This window comes from Elgaria multicarinata, chromosome 16 (genome assembly GCF_023053635.1).
Source record: "Elgaria multicarinata webbii isolate HBS135686 ecotype San Diego chromosome 16, rElgMul1.1.pri, whole genome shotgun sequence".
Lineage (NCBI taxonomy): Eukaryota > Metazoa > Chordata > Lepidosauria > Squamata > Anguidae > Elgaria > Elgaria multicarinata.
In genome coordinates, this window is record NC_086186.1 from 3,625,272 (window position 1) to 3,652,968 (window position 27,697).

Genomic DNA, 27,697 nt, shown 5'->3' on the forward strand with positions numbered 1-27,697 from the left:
AGCATATGTGATTCTCCTTCTCTCCATTTTGTCCTCACAACAGCCCTGTGAGGTATGCTAAGCTGAGAGTCAGTGACTGACTGGCCCAAAGTTGAGCTTTGTGGCCAAGTGGAGATTTGAACTTGGGTCTTCCCAGTCCAACCACTACATCATACCGGCTATTTTACAGATCCCTGTCAGTCATACAATGTTTCTTCAGAAATACATCCCGTGGACTTCAATGGGACTTACTCCCAGTTTAGCATTACTGCTATTCTGGAGGAGAACTCTGCATTCGGTATTCAGTGGCAGTAGGTGTGATCTAAGCTAGAAAAAAAAACATCTGAACAATGATTTATTGCTACTTACATGGACATCCTGTTTCCTGCTCTTCCGACAGGGATTCCAAAGTGGCATTTTATCCTTTGACTTGCCGTTGCCTTAAGCTTTCCCAGTGAGCTTCACAGCTGAATCTGAAATGACAAGAAATGTGGGGCTACTGCCAAAACCAACAACCCTCTTCCTCATTCTCTTCTATTCCCCTCCCCTGGCCCCACGTAGTACAACTGTCTTTCTGCCCTGTTATCATAGTGTATGTTTCTTTTTCCGACCCCATGTTACGTAGTAATAATGTGAGAACATATAATATGCTGCACTGAATACTGGTGTGTGCTTGTGTGTGTGTGTGCATGAATCTCCTGTTATCATTTTCAGCTTTGTTTTTCTTACAAAGTGTAGCTCTGCTCTTGACTTTTCTTCATCTAGCCCAACATTGTAGCTGCTACATACTAGCGCTCCAGTGTGTTAATAAACTCCCCAAGTGAAAAGATTGATACTTGTGCCTACCATGTTTTTTTAGCTAAGACAGAAGTGCCAATTTAAAGTCATGGCATCTTCAGTGGATGTGGGGTGGTTCTATTTGTGCTGGGCTTAGAGGATGGTCAAAAGCAGCTATTGCCTCTCACTGCTCTTCAAGGCCCAGTGAAAAAATGAGTAATTTCACTTCCAGGCAAAGCACCCTTTCTTTAGTCCAACACATGTGCCAAGTATCCTCCAGGGAGATACATATTGTTGCACCTTTCCTCCAGGGAGATCAGGGCGGTATATGGGATTCATTCCCCCACCCGTATTTATCTTTGCAACAACAGTTTGACATGGATTAGGCTGAGGGATAGTGCTTGGTCCTTGGTCACTCAGTGAGCTTCATGGCTGAGTGGTTTGGACCCAAGCCATTGTCCAATATGTTTCACTACGAATTCTTTTGAAGAACAGTCTTTCTCTCCTGTGTGGCATTTGGCACATTCTCTGGCAGATGAGAGAGGTCTCTTGTTTCATCTTCATCTGCAAAAACAGTCACCAGTAAGAAAGTCCCGATTGCCCATTTGTGGGTCTCTTGATATGTATCTCTTGAATGCAGTGAGGTCTTCCCTTTGATTATTTTGGGTTAGTCTAGAAGGGGACGCTATTCTTATGGTAATGACATTTTAAAAATGGTTTGGTGGGCCTCATAGAACATGCAAAGTCCTGGAATGAGAAACGTCATCTTGAATCTGGCACTTGAACCAGCTTGCCGTCCAGGATTTATGAATAGTTTTCTGTCTTGATTACTATTCTGATTTAATCCAGCATTGGAAAGCAGAAAATGTACAGCTTTGAAATATATGTTGGTTTCCTCCAACAGACTGGGGTGGTTTCTCAGGCCCTTTTTGTTTGTTTGTTTGTTTCCAATCCATCCATGTTGGTCTTCCTAAGTTACTGTTTGAAATCTAATGGGAAAAGTGATGCCCCCTCCAAATCCCCCTAGTGGGTGGATCAGCTGACATAGGAGAATGGAAAGGTTTGGTTTTGGTTGATGAAAAAATTTGATTTGTATTACTACTTGACATAGTGACATTGCTGAATGCTAGTTACAGGTTCTTCATCGTGGTCTCTATGCATCACACATATGGGCTTTGCGCCTGCGCAGAGACCAGACCGGAATCTCCAATAGCTTAGGGAAACGCTTTTGGGCGGGAACCCCTCCCCCACGCTATCGCGCATGTCCACGGGGTTCCCGCCCTTCCCTCAGTTTTTCGTCGTCCGCCATCGTGCACAGACGTAGAAACCGTGTTCTCTCCAGTTTGTGTAATACTTACCTTTTTTGCCTCGCTTCTGACTCCTTTTCTGCACTTCTCTGCTTTTTCTTGTCTTACCTAAAAAAAAAAAAAAAAAAGTATATATTGTTGTTGTTTCCTACTCTTTTTTCCAGCGATCATTGATCGCTTTCGGCGCCTGAGGCGCATGGCCGTAAGGGCCCCCTTCAGAAAGTGCGTGAAATGTGGCGCTAAATTGCCACCTAAATACGGCCATTCGCTGTGTGTATTGTGTTTGGGCGAAGCGCATAAAGTTCAACAGTGCCACCATTGTATGGCGTTTACCAAACAAACACGGAAAAATAGATCAGATAGACTGCGGTCTATACTGTGGGAAAAAGCTCTGCGAGCGACTGAACCTTCGCCTCATAAGCGTAAGGACCAACACTCCTCGAGGGCAATGGAAAAACCTCTTAGCCCAGAAGTCCAATCAGTTGTTATTGGTGAGGAGTTGATGGCGGATAGCAGGGCCATACCCCTAACGCCAGGCCGATCCCTAGCGGTTTCCGCAGCCAAGAAGATTTCAAAAAAGGCTCGGACCCCTAAATCGGCGGAACAGCTAAAGAAAAAGAAGAAAAAGAGGAAGGACGCAGAAAAATGCTCCACCTCGAGGGTCGATACCCTATCTTCGATACCCGCCGAGCCTACCAGGTCGGCGCCGACCTCGGTATCGACGCAATTGCCGCTACCAGCACCTTTACCGACTGCGAGGAGTTCGATGTCGGAGGGTGAAATTCGAGATTCCATATCGGTTGCTTCCATACCATCGGCTCAGGTACCGTGCACGACTGAGTTGGAAGAGCCGACTGGGCTTGTTCCACATCGACGACACCGATCTCCTGGCCCGGACTTTGATCGAGTATCTCAATACTCTGAATATCAACGGGACTACCCTTATGATTGGGAGTATTATCGTCCTCAGGACTATTATTCTTCTGAGCGCAGACGATATGAGCATTTTGCACAGCCTCCTCCGAATTCAAGAGTCTTGCAAATCCCTCCAGATCCTCGATCCTATACACCTCGCAGCCGTGACAGCAGGGTTGAGCGTACTGAACACCGATCGATACCGACTGCAACTGTCGTTGCGCCCTCACCTCAACATGAACAGCCAGTGCATCAGACGGTGCGGGCGGTTCAAGAGTCTCCTGATGAGGACTACAGGTCTGATTCAGACTCTATAGTTTCTGTAACCCCATCTATGCCTTCACCTGACGATATTGTAAATAGTAATGAACCTGTCTCCGCCTCAGAAGATGTGGGGAAATTCTCTGACCAGGTACTCCGAATGGCCAAGTCCCTAGGTCTCGACATCGATCAACCAACTGAGATTGATGATGACCCAATCTACGATGTGACTCGAACGGAATCTAGCTCGACCATCGCGATTCCCTTCCCTCCTACACTACGGAGGACGGCGCAGATCTCCTGGAAAAATCCGTGTGCAGCTCAGTCGACATCTAAAAGATTGGAGTCAATGTATAAAGTCAAGGAAGCAAATGCCGAGTTTCTATTCCAACATCCAAAACCTAATTCGATAATCGTGGAATCTGCCCAGGGAAGATCACAGAAAGTGCATTCAGCCCCTACCGACAGAGAAGGCAGAAAATTAGACTACCTCGGCAGGAAGGTGTATGCCTCGTCTTCTTTAGGAATAAGAACCTCTGCGTACGAGGCAACTATGGCCAGGTACCAAATATTCATCCTAGAAAAATTAAACTCTCTCTCTGACCATCTGCCCGAAGATAAAAGGGAGTTGGCGAGGGTTTTCCATACCGAGGCAACCGCAATAGCCCATCTGCAGCTTAATTCTGCAAAACATCAAACGGACTCCCACTCCAAATCGATGATGGGTTCTATAGCCCTTCGACGTCATGCTTGGCTGAGGTCAGCCAACTTGACAAATGAGACGAAGACTAGAATAGAAAGTCTGCCTTTTGACGGAGAGGGACTATTCAACAATAAGACCGACGAGTCCTTAGATTCGATATATAAGGCTCGCACAACCGCCAAGAAGATGGGTTTCTCACAACCCCAACCACAATTTAGGCAAAGGCGCTGGACTAGACAACCGTACCAGCAGATCCAACAGCGCCCTCAGTTTGACAAGCAGCCTCCAAAACAACCACAACAGATGCAGAGAAAGAGACCTTACCAAGGTCGATACCAGCAAAGTAGACATCAGCCGGATTTCTCAAAGAGGCAGCGGCTTTGACTTCTCCGTACCAGGCCTACTACCCTTTACAGACCGTCTAGCACCCAAGTACCATCAATGGGAGTTCATAACATCCGACTCCTGGGTGCTCACTATCATCAAGACGGGTTACGCCATCGAATTCGATGCCCTTCCTTTCTCTTTGGGAGTGAAGATAACAGCACCATCCCCTCCTCTGCTGCTCGAGGTACAGACCTTACTATCGAAGGGAGCCATCTCTCCCGTACCTACAGAGGAACTCAACCAGGGATTCTTCTCCCGTTACTTCACGGTCCCGAAGAGAGATGGAGGTCTTCGACCGATCATGGACTTAAGACAACTGAACAAATACATCACCCCAAGGAAGTTTCGTATGACAACAGTCACTTCTATCCTCCAACTGTTGCATACAGGGGTCTGGTTCGCGGTAGTAGACCTGAAGGATGCGTATTTCCACATCTCCATCAGGAAGTTGCATCGAACTTACCTACGGTTCTCCATCGGCGTCGAGCAGTTCCAATTCAACGTCCTCCCTTTCGGCCTCGCGACGGCACCGAGGGTCTTCACGAAGGTGATGGCTGTTGTGTGTGCCCACCTGCGAAAGAAGGAAATACATGTTTATCCATACATAGACGACTGGCTCCTGGTTGCGGAGGACAGTCACACGCTCCAGGAGAATATAGCCACGACTCTAGAACTTTTAGAATCCCTTGGCCTGTGGGTCAATCAGGAAAAATCTATACTGACTCCTCAGCGGACGATAGACTTCATAGGAGTGACTCTGTCGTCTCGAGATGGAAGAGCTTACCTCCTGTTAGCGAGGGCAAAAACACTTCGAGACCTGATTCTCGATGTCGAAACCCAAGCAAGACCTTCGGCATGGACAATCCAACGATTGCTGGGTTTGATGGCGGCGACTACCGCTGTCATCAGATTCGCCCGATTGCGAATGAGGATTCTTCAAGGGTGGTTCTTGAAGACCTTCGATCTTCGACGCGATGCTCGCAGGACTTACCTTTCGATACCGAGTCAGGTTCGGGCGTCGATGAAATGGTGGCTTTCGATGGGAAACCTCTTGGAAGGGATTCCTTTTCAGCAAAGAGCACCATCGCTTACCATCACGACAGATGCTTCTCTCGATGGATGGGGAGCTCACTGCAATTCATTCACCGTCCAAGGTCGATGGCCCCCTCTGCAGAAAGGGGAACATATCAATCACCTGGAACTCTTGGCTGTGGAAAATGCCTTGAAAGCGTTTGCCCGGATCATCGAGGGCAAAGACGTTCTGATTGCAACAGACAACACCACTGTTGTCTGTTACATAAACAGACAAGGGGGAACGAGGTCATACCCCTTAACCCGTTCTGCACTCAGGATTTGGAACTGGTGCATAAAGAGACAGACTTACCTGACTGCGATCCACGTAGCGGGGAAGGAGAACATCGTAGCGGACTCCCTAAGCAGGTCCTTCCATGTCGACCACGAATGGGAGCTCGATACCGAAGTAAGAAACAATCTCTTTCGGTATTGGGGCGATCCGGCTGTCGATGTCTTTGCCACTGCAGAAAACGCAGTCTGTACCAACTTCTGCAGCAGAGCAGGAAAGGGAAGGAACTCGCTAGGAGACGCTTTCGCAAGAACTTGGACGGGGGGACTATTATACATCTTCCCACCTTTCCCACTCCTGACAAAAGTCGTGGCCAAGATAAGAACAGACGGCACAAACTGTATTCTGATCGCGCCGTGGTGGCCTCGACAACCATGGTTCCCTCATGCTCTTCGACTGTCGAGAAGGGACTACATCGAGCTACCATCGATACCGAACCTTCTGTCTCGACACCAAGGCAGAGTTCGACACCCAGACCTCTCGACACTCAAGATGACGGCATGGAGAATAGTACCATAACCTCCGGTATCGAACAATTGACGGTACACAGTATTTTGACTGCATCGAGGAAACCTTCGACAAGGAAATCGTATGCTGCTAAATGGCAGAGGTTTTCTAAGTTTGCACTGCAAATGAATCACATCGCTGAGGCTTGTCCCGTCTCTGTGATTCTAGAATACCTGCTCTCACTGTTCCAAGGCGGCTTAGGACTTTCGTCCATCAGGGTCCATTTGGCTGCCATCACTGCCTTTCATGAAGGTGTGGAAGGATTCTCGCCTTTCTCTCATCCTACATCCAAGGAGTTTTTAAAGGGTTTGAAAAATACCATACCGACTATTAGAAACATCGTACCGGCGTGGAGCCTGTCGGTTGTGCTCCATGCACTGATAAGGAAACCCTTTGAGCCTATGGCCACAACGGACTTAAGACTCTTGACTCTCAAGACTGTGTTCTTGGTTGCCATAACTTCAGCAAGGCGTGCAGGTGAGCTTAAAGCTCTAAGGATAGATGCTCCTTATACAATTTTTCACAATGACAAGGTTGTGTTGCGTACAGACCCATCTTTTTTACCAAAGGTCGTGACGCCTTTTCACTTGGCTCAGGACATTATTTTGCCAGCCTTTTTTCCAAACCCCACAACGCCTGCAGACACTGCTCTCCACATGCTGGACGTTAGAAGAGCTCTCTCTTTCTATAGAGCTAGAACTGAAGGATTTAGAAAATCCAAACAACTGTTTGTATGTTATGGTGAGCCTTATAAAGGACTCCCAGTGTCATGCCAGCGATTGTCTCGCTGGATAGTAGAGACAATTGAACTTGCCTACTCTATCTCTAAACTAGAAATAGATCGACCTGTGACAGCTCATTCAACCAGAGCGATGTCGACGTCGGTGGCCTTCAGCAGGGGTGTTCCACTTCAGGACGTTTGTAAGGCTGCGACTTGGTCCACCCCTTCTACATTTGTCAAGCATTATAGCTTAGACACTCGATCCAGACATGACTGTTCATTTGGAAGGGCGGTGCTCTCGGAAGTGTTGAAATAATACACCAACCCACCTCCAAGGGTATGTGAGCTTGCTACTCGCCCATATGTGTGATGCATAGAGACCACGATGAAGAAATGCAGGTTGCTTACCTGTAACTGTAGTTCTTCGAGTGGTCATCTATGCATTCACACAACCCACCCACCATCCCCTCTTGGTGGTGTGATATTTAATAATGACATAATTGACTATAGATTTATTTTATCCTCTTTATTGAATTACACTCATGTTTATGGGGGCACAATGTCGGACTCCTGTAAACTGAGGGAAGGGCGGGAACCCCGTGGACATGCGCGATAGCGTGGGGGAGGGGTTCCCGCCCAAAAGCGTTTCCCTAAGCTATTGGAGATTCCGGTCTGGTCTCTGCGCAGGCGCAAAACCCATATGTGTGAATGCATAGATGACCACTCGAAGAACTACAGTTACAGGTAAGCAACCTGCATTTCTTGCTGCTGACATTGCTTTTATAAAGTTGATATGAGTTGTATTGAAAACAATGTTGGCTGCACTTTGCTTTTTTGTATCTTTGTGTCTTGTCTTGGTGTTTAGATTTAATAAGTAGTGGAAGTTTGTGTATCCCTCCCTTCAAACAAAGTTTGGTTTTTTAAAAATAAATATTTTTGGTTTTACTAGTCCAGGATTCTGTAAATCTGTTCTATGTTTGGAATGGTGGGTGGGTGAGGTTTGGGGGGGGGCATGATCTCTAGTCCCAGGAGAATTCTCTTTGTGTACTCTCGGTTCCCCCTGGATCAAGTTATTAGGCCATACCTTGAATTGATGAATTTTCAGAAAACAGCTTCATATGTTCATTTAGCATAATGGAAGTTAAGCGTTTCAGATATACGAACAGGGATCTTGCTGCAGTGAGGTTAAAATTGTGTCTAACCCCAGTGATTCTTTGGAAACCTCCCCACCTTCTCTCTTTCTCTCACTCACACAATGCACCTTGTATGTCAACAATGCTAGCACTTAGCTACGGCCCTAGTTTAGGGACAAAGTGCGCTAGTACTATTTTATTTTTGGTCACATAGTATGTGTTTTACCAGTTCATATGGCCAGGGATTCTGTTTAAAGAGGGAGAAATATGTATTCCATTGAGCTGAGAAGCCAAGATTTAGAATAGTAAGTCAAGTCATCACTTTGATCTGGTTACAGGGCAGTGTCTTTTAACACAGAATACCCTTGAAACATTTTCACTCAAATAGCACCATCGCTTGCACTTTGCATGAATTATCCAAGAAAGCCAGAGGAGGGTTTTTTTTTAAAAAAAGTATTGGTTTGCACATCCCAAGCTATCTGTTGAGGGGATTTCCTGAAGTTGCTTCACCTGAGTTCCACCCACCCCTTCAAATCCTGGAGACAGCGCTATTTGGTTCTTTTTGTTGGTTTGGGTCATCCAGGCCTTACAGCTGATGTTACATTTGTGTTGAGATTGTGCTCCCTTCGAAGAGAGAGATGGCTGAACAAGTTCTTCTGAGCTGCAGATGTCCGCCTTGTCAAAGATGGCAAGAAGTGTGTTGTTGTGTATCTCAGACTTCCCATAGTACAGAGACCAGGATGTGAGCTTCAAGGTTCCCTGTGTAGCTGTACAGTGGGGTTTACAGTAATAAGCATAAGTCTGGGCTATATAACTTCTCTGGCTTTGAGGTAATGATGGATATTATCTCAGTGACTGTTCTGCAACTACTCAGTTCTGTTCAACTTAGGAAATAGGATCATGGGCTGATATACGTGTCTGTTAAATTTAGAGATTCAAGCTGTCAGGCTACTACTACGTGTTTGCTTTTAAGAACAATTTTCAAGGGTACAGATTGTGTTAATGGTGATTGTCAGAAAAGTCAGGTAGCATTTGGAAAATGAAAACTGCTTAGCTGCAGATATGATAAGACAATATCTTTCTTCTTTGTGTTCTTGAAAATCTGCTTTCAGGCTTTTGTGTTTGGCTGGCTGCTGTCATGTTTTTGTCCACAGGAAAGTAAATGGATGGATTGCTTCTATAATACAGATTCTCTTAAATGTTAATATTTGAAACTCTTTGACTGGTTTGAAAGAAAACCAACGCAAAATCCCTTGGTCAGTCAACAGTTCAAATATTACCCAATAGTAAAGTAGTAGAAGCATTAATTTAATAGAATAATAACAGTGAATGTAAAATAATGCTAATTATAAAAATTGGTTTCTAAAAGACTCCAAAGGCCAGTCACTCTAACCAAGCACCATTGCTGGTTCTATGGCGATCCCTCCTCCCCACAGCAAATGGGATGGGCAGGGTGAGAACCCAGACTCCTTGGCACTTGTGGTCTATATACCAGGGCACTTTGGCAGTTTATTACGATAGATTCATGTTTCCTCCTGTGCAGAGATGCACAGGATGGGTAAACTAGCTATAAGAACTATTTTGAAATACTGCTTTAAAAAGTATTTCGCTCATCGTTCTGAAAGAGTGGAGAAATGACTTTGTAATCCTTTTGAATGGTGTCTGTTACACCAGCTGTCTGACCTTGCCTAACCTTCGGGCAACTCAGCAGCATGTGTTATAATGGATGTGGAAAGGTGTGTGTGTGCGCGCGCGTCTTGGGGAACAATGCAGAGGAGCATCATTTAGACGTTGTGCCAATACTTTGGTACCTAAATACTTTTGTACCTTTTTGTAAATGGCCTAAATCAAATTAGCACTCTCCTCTGGCATGTGTGTGTTTTCAGAGTTAATGTACCAAATGAAGGCTATGCATTAGACTTAATAGTTTTCTGAGCTATTTGTGAGCTTAGATCATGAAGGTTAGGCCAGAGCCGAAGTGGGGATAGGAATATGTAGCATCTGTGGAACTTGACTTTGTAGCTGTTGGGCTTCTAGGTGAAACCCATAGCATAATGCTGCCTTATTGCCTTACTGAGAAACTCGTTATCTGATTTAACCTCCCTCTACTACAAGGACCCAAATTCTCACTGGCCATTTGTTGAAAAAGAAAATACAGTGGGTGTGCATTATCCATGTCCGAAGAAATGCCGCTTTGCATTGATGAAATGCTCAAGTGAATTGTGAGTAAACAGGGGATAACCAATTATCCAGATAAGCTGGAGCATGTTCAGAGGAGGGCAACCAGGACGATCAGGGGTCTGGAAACAAAGTCCTATGAAGAGAGACTGAAAGAACTGGGCATGTTTAGCCTGGAGAAGAGGAGGGAGACATGATAGCACTCTTCAAATACTTAAAAGGTTGTCCCACAGAGGAGGGCCAGGATCTCTTCTCGATCCTCCCAGAGTGCAGGACACGGAATAACGGGCTCAAGTTAAAGGAAGCCAGATTCCAGCTGGACATCAGGAAAAACTTCCTGACTGGTAGAGCAGTACGACAATGGAACCAGTTACCTAGGGAGGTTGTGGGCTCTCCCACACTAGAGGCCTTCAAGAGGCAGCTGGACAACCATCTGTCTGGTATACTTTAGGGTGGATGATGATGATGATGATTTATTGCATTTCTATACTGCCCAACAGCTGAAGCTCCCTGGTCAGTTCACAAAAACATTGAGCAGGGGGTTGGACTTGATGGCCTTATAGGTCCCTTCCAACTCTACTATTCTATGATTCTATGAGTTAGATAAAGTGGAGGAGTTTGTAGAGACTAGTACAGCCTTCAACAACCTGGTGCCCTCCAGATGTATGCAGATAACGCCAAAACAATTACAACCTGTCCTGTTTTACTTATCTGTCATTAGAGGCTTTAAAGACCCCCCCCCCCCAAAATCCTTTCAGCTTTCATAAAAATGTCTTTGCCTAGTCACCTGGAGCCAGTTCTTATCATAGGTGACTAGGTGAGTGGTTAGTGTACCCAGTTGCTATAAGTGCAAGATGGGATATTCCCAGTTCACATCTAACCTGAGCCATAGGAAGTCTCACACAAGCCAATATTACCTTTGCCTCAGTGCCGCATTTGCAGCATGGTGATAATAGTACTAGCCTACTTTATGGGAGTGTTGTTAGGATCAGCGTAGTACTATACATCTAGTGCTTTGTAGTACGTTGTACAAATGCTTATTGTTCTTTACAAGCCTGCCTTAAACAGCCTAATCTCGCCACCAGTGACAACTGGAGTGCATTAAGGAGTAGAATTCTGCGCTCTGGAGCAAAGTATTATATAGCAATGCCATGTTAGTCTATTGGAGCGAAATAGGAATAGTAGTTATGAGTTGGCTCCAAGTATCTCTTGCTGCAGTCCACTTGGGTCTCTGTTCTTGCCCTGCTTCCTTGCATGATTTTTAGGTTCACCTGCCATTCTGTCTTTTTTCCTGCTGAGTAATTACACAGTCTTAACTCAGGCTTATAAATAGCCAATTACCTGGTAACCTTTGGCAAGAAAGAATCTCTTTTGGAGCTACAAGCCAGGGGAAGCTTTACAGAAATTGGTTCTCTGTTAGACCATGAATGACTAACGTGGACGAGCAAGCTAGTATGTTTCTGTGGGCTATTCATTTTTGTAGACATACTTGCCTTAAATTGTTTTCTTTTCACAATAACTCTGTGAGGTAGATTAATGTTGCAACCACAACTACTGGAGGTTGAAATAAATTTGCCCTTGTAGTATGCTGCTTTTTTTTTTTTTTAAGGTCACAATGTGAACCAGATTAGGCTAAAAAAGAGTGAATTTCCAAAGGCCACAAAGTGAGCTTCTTTAACTGATCAGGGATTTGTAACTGATCATTCCGCTGTGCAGCTTTAGGGTGTGTACAAGCAAAAATTGCAATATTTACATTATGTGTTGTATGATTTTATAGATTGATATAGCTTTACTCATGAAACGGTCCATTTTTGTTAAGCTTGTCTTGATGCATTCAAGGTAAAGCCAAAATGTAAACTCCTTATGTACTTGTAAATCTTCATTCTAGCCACATTTTATCCTCGTCTAAACTACTTCCTCAAGTGGATAAGCAGAATTTTTAGCTGGTGCCTCTTCCCCTTGACATGGGGAAGATAACTGACCATTAAGGTAGGAGGGCTGTGATTGAGTGCCTCTGTTTGTCCATTTCTCTCAACAGATTTTGTAGTGCTTCCCTGAGCATGAATTCAGAATGAAGCGGCGATTGGATGAACAGGAGCCACCTGTCTACGCCTCGCAGCAGAGACGTATTGCCAGCAGCACAGAACCTTTCCAACACCAGCACCAGCACCGTGTGCTTGCTCCAGCGCCTCCTGTATATGAGTCGGTTTCGGAGACCATGCAGTCGGCTACTGGCATCCAGTACTCTGTAACTCCCAGCTACCAGGTAGAATCGCTCAGTTGTCTAAATTGCACCCTTCAAAGAATTTAATTGACCCACTTTCTCTGCGGACAAACCGTCGTGTGACAGTATTAAGAGATGCTGTCTTTTACCGTACGTGAGAATAAGCATCTTTGCACTCGGAAGGTACCATCGTGAGGCATACTTGTTTACGTAAAGAATTTCTGGGCTGCCTTTCAGGGCAAAAGCTCTCTCAAGGTGACTTACGTGATAAAATCCCATTCCATGATAAACAGCAAAAAAATAATAAAATCAATGAACATCTGTAATAAAATATTCCAGCCCAGACAGTACTAAAATCTAAAACACGTTTGCGGCTAAAAGCCAAGAACAGTCCAATAAAACATACCCCGGGAAATGCCAGAGAAAACAGGTAAGTTTTCAGGGCCTTCCTAAAAGTTTGCAATTATTTATTTAATTTAATTTATGACATTTCTATGGCACCCAATAGCCAAAGCTCTCTGGGTGGTTCACAAAAGATTAAAACCTTATGTAACCTATATGTTTTATAATGTATAAAGCATAACATAAAATCCATTTACATACAGAAACAACCTGGAAGTGTATTGCAACTTATCATAGTAGGCCTCTGATAGATCCTTAGGGCTGCAGTCTAAACCTCAGCAGGAGGTAATCTGACCACGGCAAAGAATCTGATTCAAAGATCACCATCTCCAAGGCAAACTGGGGTGGGGGGGGAGGGATGTATTGAATATGCCCAGACATATGAGTTGGCCTAATGACATGTTGTGATACTCCCACAGTTGTCATGGAGACCATGACATCCTGAGCTGCCCCAGACAAGGTGCCCTCAGTGTGAATATTGACATCCCCTAGAACCAGCAGTCTGGGGGGACCTCAGCACTATATCTGAGGCCACCTCCATCACCTCAGGTAGGGAGACTGTGTTGGATAGTACATCAGCAGAATCCCCAGTCTGTCCTGCTGACCCAATTCAGGGTGCAAGCACTCCAGACTAGTAGTCAGAAGAGTCTGGAGAGTGTGTGAAAGAGAGATGGAATTCCTATAGGCCACTACAATCCCTCCACAATCCCTGACCCTAAAGGCTACCCTGATGCTGAACCAAATACCCCAGCAGGCACAGCTGGGAGCCTGATGGACCCCACATTGCAAACCATTTCAAAAGCGTGGGGCCACTGTTGCAAAGGCCCTCTCTTGTGTACTTGCTTACTCAGAGGTAAGTCCCACTGTCAGTTGTAACTTGGCAACTGTAAGCTGGCACCCTCAATAACAAGGATGCAACTTGAATAGGTGGCATGGTTCTAGCTATGCTGTTCCTGTGCCCAAGTCAGGAGACTCTGCAGAGTGACACAGCACAGATTGTGCAGTTCAAATATGTCATTTGCCTGCATAAGTTCAGGCAAGACTTTCGCTTTCCCAAGAGAACAGCTGGTAGCAAAGTTCCAGGCTGGCCCACCAAGGGCCTTCTGCTAATATTTTCATACAAGATAGTTTTTACTACAAATGTTGCTGTGCTGGAAGGTGTTGAGAGTCACCATCCCTAAGTGACTCACCGATGTGGAATTTCCCACGGTGGCATAAAGATTAACCCCCACGGCTTCTCTTTACTCTCTCTCCTTCCCAGGTGTCAACTGTGCCACAGAGCTCCAGCAGTCATGGGCCCCCTCTAGCCACTGTCCACAGTGGGCATCACCACCCCACCCCAGTCCAGCCTCATGGGAGCCAGGTGGTGCAGAGTCATGCTCACCCAACACCCCCAGCAGCACCGGTGCAGGGAGGGCAGCAGTTCCAGAGGCTTAAGGTAAGGTGCCCGAGAGATCTGTTGGGTCTCTTTAAATGACAAGCTATTTCTTGACTTGCTCTTCAGGATAGCGCAGACTGCCTTGGGGCAATGAGAATTCCCCCCCCCCCCCACTATTGACTCAAGTAGACACTTCTCCCTTCTACCTCCCTCCCCACCCCCCCACCCCGGCTCAACTTGATGTTGGTTTTTGACCCATGTTCTTCTGCAGTATTGTTTACATCAACATTCCTGGGACTGAGAGCAGGATCATTTTAGTCTTGCCTAAGGTGTGATTTGTAGCTTTTATATGCAAGTCTTTGCTAGAAGGCTTGGAATAACTTCTGAAGGTTTTTGCTTTTGTATTCTGTTGCAGAACTGTTCTTGAGCATGGGCTCTTGACTAGTGTGAGTAGATAAGTTGCAGTGCAAATTGTGAGGAGTAGCAGAAACAAGATGCAAACCCTATTTCATTAATTCCTTGGTAAAACAAATGAGCTTTGGTTCTGTCAGGGTTTTTCTCTCCTGTTCGTCAGAACTGTGTGCCTTGGCCATCTCAGCTATGGCTTTGGTAATGCAGGAATCTCAGTGTTTGGCTGATCAAAAGCGCCCTCCCAATTGGAAAAATTGAACAACTTTGGATTATGAAATACTTCCTTTTAGAATTTAAGACAAAAATATATATTGTTACACAGACTGTGTTTCTGGGCTTGTTCTAATTAGATGCTGTAGTATCCATTTAATGTAGCTCTAATCTATTCAGACAATAGTTACTAACTGAGTTTACTTTTTAAAAGTTTTAAAATGTAATTTTATGAACAAACTAACTTATACATAAAATGACTTTTGGAACAGAAAGGCTACTTAACGTTCCTAAAGCTGTACTCCCCAACCTGATGCCCTACAGATGTTTTTGACTACAGTGCCCAGCATTCCTGACCATTGGTCATGCTGCTTGAGGCTGATGGGAACTGAATTCCAAAATATCTGGAGGCTATGGTGAAGGCTGTCTTAAAGCAACAAAGTGACTTTAGAACTGTAAGGTGCAAAATTTCTGTTTTTGGAGAATTTCTGAAATTTCCAAAATTTCCTGTTTTCTGAAACCCCCCAGGAGAATGAATACCCCACACACACCTCAAAATTTCTGGAAATCTTACATCTTTAGTCAGGTTGCTAGGCAGAGTAAGGATGTTTTTGTGAAGGGTCTCTTGGCCTGGAGTGTTAATCCCAATCTTGTAAAATGTCTTCGTTGATGAAAAAGGTTTCAGCCCCTGAGCTACTGAAACCTCTTGCCTTATGAAATTCTTTTTGACACTCTCTTCTTAATACTTTGATACAGGAAAACAAAGTGAGGAATTCCAGCTAATATTTCCTTTCCATAATGCAGCTATTAACAGCTATATGGTTGCTATTAGCAGCTTTGGATCACTTGTACAGAACTATATTTAAGGCACCTAAACATCTAAACATTTTTTTAGAAATGCTTTGTGCAAATGCAAAAGCTGCTCTGTTCTTAGATTGTTTGCAATCATGTGTTTCAAGAAAAATAACAGAATGTTCCCAGTCACTGGAGTAGCTGAATTGAGATCAGTTGTAAGATGTGTTGTATAGGAAGCATAGCGTACAGATGTAGGTCTATTCTTGGAAAACTGCCTTAATTGCATGAATTTGGAAGCTACATCAACAAGGTATTTTTGAAAGGTATTATTTAACGTAGCTGTTTTTGGTTTTTTAAAAAGGCACGGTAGTGTCTTCATGGATATTGCTACCAATATCTCTTTCCAGGCTAAGAAAATGCCAGGCAATTCAGTTTTTAGGTGTGTGTGTGTGTGTATTTGTGTATGTATTCTTCAACTCTGCAGGATTAGTCATTCTTGGCTTGGAAATATTTTCGTAAATGCTGCTTCCTATTTAGAATACTATGGCATTACTACAGTCACCACTTATAGGATCCAATCTGAAATGTCTCATTTCAAAGTGGCATTTAAGCATGTTGTCCTTTGGCATAGACAGCATGCCTGACATGGAATCCCACCACCCCCGCTTTAGCCTGAGAGTTGAACAAAAGTTTCCATCAATGAACACAGGGAAAATGTGATGATATGGAGAGAGACACCCTTATCCCTTTATGATGTGTAGCTTTCCTGAGGAGGAAAGCAGCAGTAAAATGCACAGCACAAAAGAGGCAAATCCGTCAAATTAGAACGAAATAGAAACAAGTCACTCATTCTTCCTCTCTGTGTCCCTGTGCCATGGGCTGCAGAAGCACCGCTATCGTGGCCTGTGGCCTGACTTCTACAGGAGAGCCATAGGCACAGTGCCGTACTGCTGTTTGGAGGACTAAACTGACCAATTTCAAGATGACTTGCTCTTTAATAACTCAGGATGCCAACAGTGTGCATTCATGGGTGAAAATGGAGATAAAACGTTGCGTTGAAAATGTGCTTAACTCGTTTATTTGGGCCCTAGGTGGAAGATGCCCTCTCCTACCTTGACCAAGTGAAGCTGCAATTTGGTAGCCAACCTCAAGTCTACAATGACTTCTTGGACATAATGAAGGAGTTTAAATCTCAAAGGTATAATGAATGATGTGGGGTTTTATTAGTAAGGTCATTATCATTCTGATGATACTACATTTGAACGTGTTCCCTTTTCCCACCCTAAACTCTGCCCAGCCCAGTCCTGCCTGACTATTTCTTGCCCATCTTTCCTTGCTTCCTGAGTTATGTTCATAGCCCAATTCCCTTTTTTTGGACCCTGATCCAATATGATCCACATTAGCCTAAAAAAGGCATTGCTCTCACCAGAGTCCAATTCTGCTCCTAGGTATGCCTTAACTCCAGTCCAAACCATGGTCTGAAGCAGGGGTCCAGAACTGGAGTGGGGTGGGGCCATGTTGGCCCACACCTCCCCCACCCCAACATAGGCCAGATGACATCAGTGGGCACAGAGTAGTGTGCCTCTGTCAGCGCAGAGAAAGGGCCTCAGCCGGCTCTGGGAGAAGAAGTTGCTCCTCCCATTGCAGCGGAGTCCTTGGCCTTGTGTGACATGCCCATGGGGGCGGCGCACACCGCACGAAGCCAGTGCCAGGAACCATGCCTGCTCTTCTTCCTGGTGCTGGCTGAGTCCTCCCCCCGCCACTAACATCCACGCTGTTATCTCTGACCTCAGAAGGATTGTGCCTCTCACAATGGAGATTACAGCAGAGACGCAAAGCCACTTGGCCGAGTCCCTGGCTTCGTGCGCTGTCCCCATCGGGGCACCATGCAAGCCTTTCAGCTGCTGACCACATTCCCAGTGTTCTCTCCGATCTGAGATTTCTTTGCTCTCTTCCCAATTGGGAAGGGGAGTGGCACAGGGTGGGCAGGGGATCTCTGTGAGTTCCGATCTCAGATTTTGACCACCTTCTGCAAGTGTGTGAAGTGTCTCTTGTTTGTTTTAGCACTTTTATTTGCTCCAACAGTGTGTTACAGAATCTGCTGCCTCTTGTTTTTTTGCTAGTAGATGTAAGGGAAGTGTTTTAATAGTAGCCTTTAAACGTAGTGCTGTGATAGAGTAGAAAACCTATACAGGCGACCCGATTTCACTCTTTTCCTTTTCTTGGTACAGCATTGACACTCCAGGAGTGATCAGCCGCGTCTCTCAGCTGTTCAAAGGCCACCCTGATTTGATCATGGGTTTCAATACCTTCCTGCCCCCTGGCTACAAAATTGAAGTGCAGACTAACGACATGGTGAATGTAACGACACCGGGGCAGGTTCATCAGATCCCGGCCCACGGCCTCCAGCCTCAGCCTCAGCCCCAGCCGCAGCATCCGTCTCAGCCATCAGCACAGTCTGCCCCAACCCCAGCACAGCCAGCACCACAGCCACCACCTGCCAAGATCAGTAAGGTAAAAGCAAGGCGTGGAACGGGCAGCGCTTGGCTTAGGACCAGGGATGCATCTGGCTCTGCTTTGATGGATTCTGGGCAGAGCAGGGGTAAGGGGAAATTTGTTTGGGGTGCCCTTAATTACCTAAATGGAGATTCTGAGGCAGACAGCTGAGGTATGGGTGCAAGACCCACCTGTCAGGGATGCTTTAAGGTGGATTCCTGCATTGAGCAGGGGGTTGGACTAGATGGCCTTATAGGACCCTTCCAACTCTACTATTCTATGATTCTATGAAATGAATGGGAGCTGTGCATGGCACCAAAATGTGTTGGGATTGGCTCTGCTTCTGGGGCATCTTCTCTGTTCCTCAGGGCATATCGTAGTAGGTGTTGTGCAGGTGATCTAGCTGTGCAGGTGGGCTCATGAGGGAATGGCACTGCCTGTACTAGGTGAACCTACATCGAGCTCTGCAGGGTGTAAATCAGGGGTGGAGAACCTGTGACACCCTCCTCCCCCAAATGTTGGATTGCAACACGCACTAATCCTGACCATTGGCCATACTAGTTGAGGCTCATGGTAGTTGGAACCCAACAAAATCCGGTGGGCCACAGTTTCTCCACCCCTAACCTAAACCTTCCTAAATGTTGGTAATAGATATGGAGGGCTTTCCCAGCCCCCATGTAAAGGCCCGGGAAAAAAACGGAAAAATTCAGGGGAAAACTGGTTTCCCCCCGTTTTTTTCCAAAGCCTTTTTTGGGTTCTTTCCAAAAAACTGAAGAAAAATCGGATTATGGGATGTTTTATTTTAGCATGATGAATAAAATGTTTAAGAGAAGGTGTTCAGATATTTACTTCTCCAAATGATTTCTAAAAACCGTACAGTATCAGATTATTACAATTTCTGTGCATCAAGGACAAGCAAGTCCTAGGTTGCAAACTGAGACTACAACTCCCAAATGCAAGAGCAAGATGCATTTCTGCCTCTAGGGGGCAGCACTGCCACTGAAGCAGAGACTGAAAGTAATAGTGATCGCTATAGGTCAGAAAATGAGTCTGATTAAATTTCATGCATATTCATTGAACCTTGGTTCTCCCCCCCCCCCATTTTTCTCAGTTCTTTTTATGGGAATGGGGGCTTTATGTATTGACACTGGAGGACTAGCGGAGACATAAATAATTTTCTTTGTTACTAATGTTGGTGGTTTCTTCTATTGTTTTTTAAAATTGATTTTTGTCTGCTCTTTATAAACTGGCAGAACCAAAAGTGTTCCTAACAGTTCAGGAGCTTGTAGCTCCATTTGTTACCAAAAAAAGTAAATTAAATTTATAATAATTGTTTGAATACACTACTTTTAATATACCAAATATAATAATTTTATGCCAAACCAACTTGGACATAATTACATTTTATGTTCCTAAAGTAACAAAGTGACTTTCAATCTGTAAAAAGTGCTAATATTGCATTATTTCAATTTTTCTGAAAATTTTCGTTTTTCCCCGACCCCGACCCCCCCCCCCCGGGAAAAACCGGTTTTTTTCTATGGCTTCAAAATTTCCGGAAATTTTACATCTCTAATACAGCCCCGTATACTTCATCAGACCCCACTTTGGAAGGGCCTATTGCCCTCATAAGTGGCTCTTTAAGGAACCATTGTGGGGAGGGTGGGGGGGGAGCCCAAAATGAAATGGTGCATGAAGGAAAAAAGCCTCAAGGTCCTTTGGCTGCCAGCCATGATTAGCAATAACAGTACAGTGAAAATGCAGTCAGGAACAGGGATCCAAAATAAAATAATTGGCTCAGAAAAGTCTGATAGGACAAGGAAGTTTTAAAAAAACGTTTCTAAAGGGCCCCATAGAACTGGCCAGGCAAAACTCTTGAGAAAGGGGATGCATTCTATGATACTAAATGAAAAGACAAATGAATATTACAAAGCACCATTCCTCAGAGACCTTCAACCGATTTGGCTGTTGCCAAGTGCACAAATCTTCTTAGTATAGGATTATTTTCTTGTGTGGATGGGCAAAGGTGAAATGTATTGTCCGCACATTTGGTTTCCCACCAAAATGACGGTTGACCATCTGAAACTCAGCAGAATAGTTGGAAGAACTTGTCATGCCTTCGGAGTGTTGCTGTGTTGAAATGGGCTATCTGGGTACGGTTCTTATTGAACCGTGTGCTGGTCTGAATATTGAACATAGTGGGTTTGACTTCTGAGTAAACATCTTGGGATCATGCTGTAAAAATAACTTTTTGAATGAACATATTCAAACATATTCTGTGGTGGTCTGTAATGTTCTCGCCCTTGATTGAGGCAGAGCAGCTGTGTAAGCCAGTGTCTGCTTCCTTTTTCTCAGCCATCCCAGCTACAGACGCACACACCAACTAGCCAGCAGACCCCCCCAATTCCCTATGCCTCCCCTCGTTCTCCACCGGTGCAGCCCCACACGCCCGTGACAATCTCTCTTGGAACCACACCGTCCCTCCAGAATAATCAGCCGGTTGAGTTTAATCATGCCATCAACTATGTCAACAAGATCAAGAATCGTTTCCAGGGGCAGCCAGACATTTACAAGGCTTTCTTAGAGATACTTCATACCTATCAGGTGAGTGGGGAACTGTACAAGCCTGAAGACTTTTTTGTTCTTGTTCTGCTGCAGTTGGCTTGATATTAAAGGGAAGAATAACTTGTGGAGCAGAGAGGAAGAGGATGATTATTGGGCAGAGGAGTATATTAAGTAGTAAGCAAGCTGCTGGTTAACATTGCTAACTCAGTTTTGTTTCAATAGCAGAAAGTGCCTGCAGGCAATTCAACAGAGATGTTTGAAAATAGCAATTTGTGGGTGTGGGACATACAGAAGGCGTAGTACTTGTAGAACAGCCAGATGCTGTGACTGGCCCTTGCTAGAGTCCTTCCAGGGACAGGTAACAAACTTCTCCGGTGTCTTTTTTATCTGGTCACTTGATGGTTTTCTTCGGAGCATTCAAACTGGATGCCATGGCTTTTCTTTTAAGGAGCTAGGAGAGCAGAAGCTGTTGAGAACGGCTGTGAAGAGCTCTGTTTACTGTCCTTGGACGTTCTCGCCTCTCTCTTTAACAGAAAGAGCAGCGGAATGCCAAGGAAGCGGGTGGCAATTACACACCGGCGTTGACTGAGCAGGAAGTCTATGCCCAGGTGGCCCGTCTCTTCAAGAACCAGGAGGATCTGCTCTCGGAATTTGGGCAGTTCCTACCAGACGCAAACAGCTCTGTCGTAAGTTTATTCCCAACACTTTTTATTTACCTCTCTAACAGAGTGTTACTTCTCCTGTCCTGCCTGCTCCATATGGCACAGCATAATTTGTATGATCCTGGGTTAATAAGTTCATTAACTTGAGTGATGAAGTAGAAATGCACCGGGATGGGAGAAGATTGGGGGTGGAGGGAGTATTCCTTTGAGTTTCTACAATGCCACGATCCTTTTTTGGAGGTGAACATTGCTTTGTGGGGGAAAGAGCAGTTTTTCCAGATTGGCATTCCACAAGGGAAAGCACCCGGGAACCAGAAACACAATGTTGCACTGTGGGATGCTTGTGTTCAGCCATGCCCTGTTTCAGGATACACCGCTCTATTTCTCCCCTCCCCTATGGAGAAATAGGGGAGGGGTCCTCCCACCACCCCACAGCTGGTCAGCATTCCATGGTCACTGAGCATGCTCAGACCCCATTAGGTTTTTTCCTAAACATTGTATGTCTGCAAATTTCAGGTTCCCCCAAGCCTGCTGACACCTCTCCCTTGTGTGTGGATGTTGCTATTTCGGGTATCATAAGACTTGCACTCAGAGAACTGAGATCACTGTTAGTATATATGATGTATGTTTTGGGGAGGTATAGGCCCATTCCCATGCCCCCACGCTTTGTTAAGCCATTTGACATTAGGGTTCCTGAACTTACAGCCCCTCATGGAGGTGATTATTATGAGATACATTTTCACATTCCTGTTATAGTATAAGATACTGGGATTAATAATGAGATTGTATGTGATCCTTTTAAATAAGCTGTTGAGCAAGACAACTGCAGAGAAAGTGGAGTCTGTGAGGAATGATCATGGAGGCACAGTCAAGAAGCCTCAGATTAACAGCAAGCAGCAAAGACCTAATCAGAATGGCTGTCAGATTCGGCGTCATGCCACGGCTGGGACAACCCCTCCGGTGAAGGTACGAATAGTATCAGATACTCCCTCCGTGAATAACCAAATCATACATTTTAAAAATTGGTAACAGAGGAGGAACTGTGTTGGTAGGCGTCCGTGAACTTCAGCACCCCTGGTTGGATGCATGAAGTGTTATTATTTCTTCTTTTAAATATTTATAAGCTGCCTTTCTGGACCCAGACCTGACTGTCGTTAGTTGGCAGATTGTACATCTTGAAGTTTGCAAACAGCGGGGCCGTGGAAAGAGGGTAGCAGACAGTTTGTCACATGTCTGCATAAAGCCCAATTGTATACAAAGTAAAAATAGAATGACCTATCCATGACAGCAGTCACAAATTGGCTCCACTTTTAGCTTAATGTACAAATTGGCTAATTTTAGCCTGAAATAGCATTTGTAAAGTAGAGCCGGTTCGAGACATACTTAGTGCTTTTGAAACAAAGGTCCTTTTAATGCAGGTGCATTTTATATGAAGGTTGGTGGAAGCAGGTAGTGAGGTAAGTTGTGAATGTGTGGTGGTGGGTATGCCAGAAAAGCACCTGGCAAAGGCATGATCACGACAGAAGCAAGGCTGATTGAGGATACCCCAACAGCTCCGTGTGAGAACTCAGTCCTGTAATTTCATGGTATTTCAGGCATGCCAGGAGAGTGGAGGGGCTGCGCTGCCCGTGGGAGCATGAATGAGGGCACAGCAGAGGCAGATGTCCCTGGGAGCCCTTGCATGGGGTCTAAAAGAGGGTGTGGAGGGTTTAGTGAGGCTGCAAGCCGCCTTCTCCCTTAGGGTACGTGAATGGGGCACCAGCTAATACGTGTCCTCAGGGCAAGTTGATGACCTGTTGCTGAAGAATTAACTTGTTTCAAATGAAACTTTGTAATTCACTGTTCAATGTTTAATATTGAAGAAGTGCAGGCATTGTAGCCCGTGTTGCTGGATTGCTTACCTAAATACATTGGGCCTTCTCAACCACGGGAAAAGTTGGTAGCATGTATCCATTGACAGGGCTTCTTAGAATTCAAAAGAAGTTTTGTTGTGTCTGTCTGCATACATCTTCAGTGGCAATGTGCACACTATCAAAATGACAGCAACGTTATTTATTTATTTACAATATATACCGCTCCCCATTCAAATTTCGGAGCGGTGTACAAGATAAAATAAAATAAAAGCAGAATAAACACTTTAAAATAGATTTTAAAAGAAGCAAAATGTACGGTTTCCTGGAAAGTCACAGGCTTCTTCTGACGTTCAGGAAATCCCTAGTCAGGTAAATATCCTTTTAGAAAAAGTCCACACTTTGGCAGCTTAAACCCCACATTGTTAGAAAATCCAAAATTTTCTTTCAGGTATATATTATTCACTGAAGTTGCACATCCTTGCTGATCTGAAATTAGATTTGAAACACACATTGATATCCAACATAGTGAAATTCCGGATTTTCCCAACTGAAGAACAGCTATTAACATGCCGCCTTTAGTCTGCACCTGTTATGCGCCTGTTCCCCTCCTGTTTACCTGCACAGTGAGTGGCTCAGCAAAATCAAAATGTGTTGAGGTAGACATCAGCCATGTATTATCTTTCAGCTCTTTTTAAAACTTTCTTGTGCTTTATGCTCTCTCTTTCTGCAGAAGAAACCAAAGCTCCTTAATTTGAAGGACCCATCGGTGGTAGAAGCTGGTAAACATGGAACAGAGTCTCTATTCTTTGATAAGGTGAGGCATTATTATAAATGGATAGCTTTGGATAACTTGTTCTGTACTGACAATCAGTTTACAAAAACAAAACACCCATAGCAATGACTTGCAGTGAGACTAACAGTCCTGTGTATATTTCCTTGGAAGTAAGTACCTATTTGTTTGATAGAGCTTACTCCCAGATAAGTACGCATAGGTTTGCTGCCTTAAGCTGTTTTTTGCTTCCCAAATGTTATCCATTAATCTTGGCATCTAATATACCGTAGGTGGTTTCTGAACCTACACACACAACTTGGGCATCATTATGCAAATTGCCCCCTCTGCTAGCTGTGTGTGTCTTCCATTGTTGCTGGGATCTCTGGATCTTACCTTTTGAAACTACTGTATCGAGACTCGGGTTTGAGCTTCTTAGAGGATACAAACATGATTGGACACAAACAGAAGTATCTAAATAGCCCTGCCAAGTGCTAATTTCTACATTTTCCAAACTTTTTGCCATCCACTGATCTTGGCGCTGGAGTGATCTCTGCTTCACAACAAGACAAAATCTTTTAGAAGGAAGTGTTGGCCCTAGGCTGGAGCAGGAGATGCATCCCACTTTTCTCCTAAAGCCCATTTTTCTTCTGCCTCTTTAGTGAATGGTTGCCTGTTCCAAGTCTGGTTGGCTCACACCAGTTCAGATGAGGTTTTACTTTGCCTTTTGCAAAGCAGCAAGTCAGGAAGGATCAGAGCTGACTAGGCTAAGTTCACTCTGTACCTAACAATCTGAAGCAAAGTGGGCTCATGTAGATAAAGCTCTGGAGTTTTGCAGAAAGGTCTGGCTTTGTTCTCAGTGGCTTCCCTTGAGTTCTGTGGGAAAACTAAATGGTCTGTAAGATTACACACACGCACCCTCTTTTCAGCATTGCCCCTGGGGCGTTGCTTTTCTCTTCTCCTTATGAGTGAATGGCAGCTATTCATTTTGCATGAGAAAAAAGTTAAGGAGTTGCACACTGAATGACCTGGTATCCCATGATGGTGTTGCAATTTGTGTTGGCATTGTCTTCCCCCAGGTGTCTAGAAGTACATTCACCCGTCTCCAGCCCCATTGTCATAATGACTGTTGGTTCACTACCTTTGACTAATAGCTGGACAGTAATGCACATTGACACTATGGAAGAGAAGCCATTCTTTTTCCCCTCAGCACTCTGCTAACGGTCTTCTCCCCCGCCCCTTCTGACTTGTTTGTCAAGGTCCGCAAGGCTCTGCGCAGCACAGAAGCATATGAGAATTTCCTCCGTTGCCTGGTTATTTTTAATCAGGAGGTGATATCCCGAGCTGAGCTTGTACAGCTAGTTTCTCCATTTTTGGGGTAAGTGAGATAAGTAAATAGATCCTCATTTGCTCCTCTTCCCTTTTTCCCTTTCCTCCAAGCACAACGGGAGGAGATGAGGCACGTCTCTTTCTAGTTAGTGGCAAACCATAGTTGCACAGTTGTAACAGCACCACAAACTGTGGTTTACTTAAACCAGCTTTCCAAATCAGAATTAAATTGTGGCAGTGCAACTAGTGCTTACTTAAAAACAAAAGGCCTTAAATGACTTGCTATTAATCATGCTTTAAATGTGCCAGCTTTTTAAGCATCTCTCTGCAGCTAATTGCTTCTATGTCACAAATTCTTTTCCCTTTTCTACCCCCCCACCCACCCACTCCTTTGGTTTTTTTTTTCTTTCAGAAAATTCCCAGAGCTGTTCACTTGGTTTAAAAACTTTCTGGGCTACAAAGAATCTGCACATATGGAAAGCTTTCCTAAGGAACGGGCTACGGAGGGCATAGCGATGGAGATAGACTATGCATCTTGTAAGAGGCTGGGCTCCAGCTACCGAGCGTTGCCAAAGAGTTACCAGCAGCCCAAGTGCACAGGTCGGACTCCGTTGTGTAAGGAGGTAAGGCAACCTGCTTCACACTGGAGGAAATGGATGCCAGTGGGACGGGTCGGGTCAGACTATTTGTCCATGTAGCCCAGTGTTGCCTACTCTAGCTGGCAGTGCCTCTCTGAGGTCTCAAGCACAGCTCTTTCCTATCATCTGCTACCCGGAAATTCTTTTAGGTGGAGATGCCAGGAACTGAACATTGTACTTTCGTCATGCAAACCATGAAGTTATTCTTCCTTCCCCTGGGTGAGGTTCAATGAAGCTACTGGAACACCACTACCCTGAGACATAAATAGGCAGGAGGGATATTTAAAGAAAAAGAAGACAAAACACCTGGCAGACTAAAAGTGGCTCGTGAAGTATCTGAGCTCTTCTTTGCTGCATCCAGAACCTGAAGAGCCTCAAAAAGAGAATGTATGCTAGTACTGCACATGATCTCTTAAATAAGCCTGCATCCTCTCCAAGGCAATTCTAGTGCGAAATTATGGAATATGTGATGTCAGGATAGCATGAGGACCGACTGCCTTTGGCCTTCACCTTGTCACATACTGGGACTCATGTGGTCACCCAACCTAGAAACGATGGGACCCAAGTTGGAAGGGAAGAAGAGGGTTTTCTTTCTTAGAAAAAAAAATAACAGCTGGTGGGTCCTGACCCCATTTGTTGAAGATCAGTGCATTATGGGAAGTCCTACACGGAACGATTTGGCCACAACCTCTAATAAAAAATAGCTCTTCCCATAAGGGGACGCTCTTAAATAAGTAAGGCATTTGGGGCCTTAATTTTTCAGCCTCCAAGTCAGGTGATCACATTGCAAATTTGAAGAAAGTTAGGCAGTTAAAACTGCATTTCGAAAGAATCTTCATTCTTCATGTGGCAAAACAACGAATAGCTTTGTGTATATTGGTGTTCCATTTGTGCTTTTCCACAGCATGTGCATAAACTGGATGTGCGTACATGGCTTTTGAAACACATATGCATGCATCATTCATGCATTAAATCAGCCTTCCCAAGTCTGCTACTTTCCAGCCAAGTTGGGGAAAGCTGCTTATTCGCTCCTGGAAACAAAAATTTAATGCTAGTATGTTCACAACAACCGCGTCTGCCATGTAAAGTGTGGAGACACTCTGAGGTGTCTTGAAATGATTTTGTCTTTGAATGGTAATCCTCTTAAAATCGTAGACATATTTCCTAAACACTGTGTTTGGCAGATATACAAATCACTATCTTTGGTAATACAGATAAAGCTCAGACAGTCTAGTCATTCTAGAACTAAACATGGCAACCAATGGACCAAACGTCCAGAAAATCTTTTGTTGCTGTCCTATACATTTGTGATTGCTAAAAGCAATAAAAAGGCTTTCTTCAGATACGTGAGTAGTAAAAGACAGAGGAAAGAAATGGTGGTTCAACTGCTTAATGAGGATGGCAAATTGATAACAGACGACAAAGAAAAGGCTGAAGTGCTCAATTCCTACTTTGCCTCAGTCTTCTCCCAAAAGCGGGTCTATGACCCCCCTGGAAAAAGTGAAGCAGAAGTTGAGGGGGCAGGATTGCAGTTTGAGATTGATAAACAAATGGTCAAAGAACACCTAATTTCCTTGAATGAGTTCAAATCTCCAGGGCCCGATGAACTGCATCCAAGAGTAATGAAGGAGCTAGCGGAAGAACTCTCAGAACCTTTATCTATTATCTTTGCAAAATCATGGAAGACGGGTGAGGTGCCGGATGACTGGAGGAGGGCTAACGTTGTCCCTATCTTCA

The 27,697-nt window shown here is 44.6% G+C and overlaps 1 protein-coding gene across 2 annotated transcripts in view; it reads left to right on the forward strand.

The window, feature by feature from the left end:
* SIN3A (SIN3 transcription regulator family member A) overlaps positions 1-27,697 on the forward strand; it is a 55,266-nt gene that overhangs the window by 3,763 nt on the left and 23,806 nt on the right. For both annotated transcript variants that reach the window (XM_063142742.1, XM_063142743.1), the window contains exons 2-11: positions 12,270-12,497; positions 14,119-14,295; positions 16,743-16,849; positions 17,883-18,165; positions 20,500-20,748; positions 21,243-21,395; positions 22,179-22,337; positions 23,955-24,038; positions 25,253-25,371; positions 25,735-25,945. In XM_063142742.1, coding sequence (XP_062998812.1) covers positions 12,303-12,497; positions 14,119-14,295; positions 16,743-16,849; positions 17,883-18,165; positions 20,500-20,748; positions 21,243-21,395; positions 22,179-22,337; positions 23,955-24,038; positions 25,253-25,371; positions 25,735-25,945 — 1,737 coding nt within the window. In that variant the 5' untranslated portion in view covers positions 12,270-12,302. The remainder of the gene's footprint in view (positions 1-12,269; positions 12,498-14,118; positions 14,296-16,742; positions 16,850-17,882; positions 18,166-20,499; positions 20,749-21,242; positions 21,396-22,178; positions 22,338-23,954; positions 24,039-25,252; positions 25,372-25,734; positions 25,946-27,697) is intronic.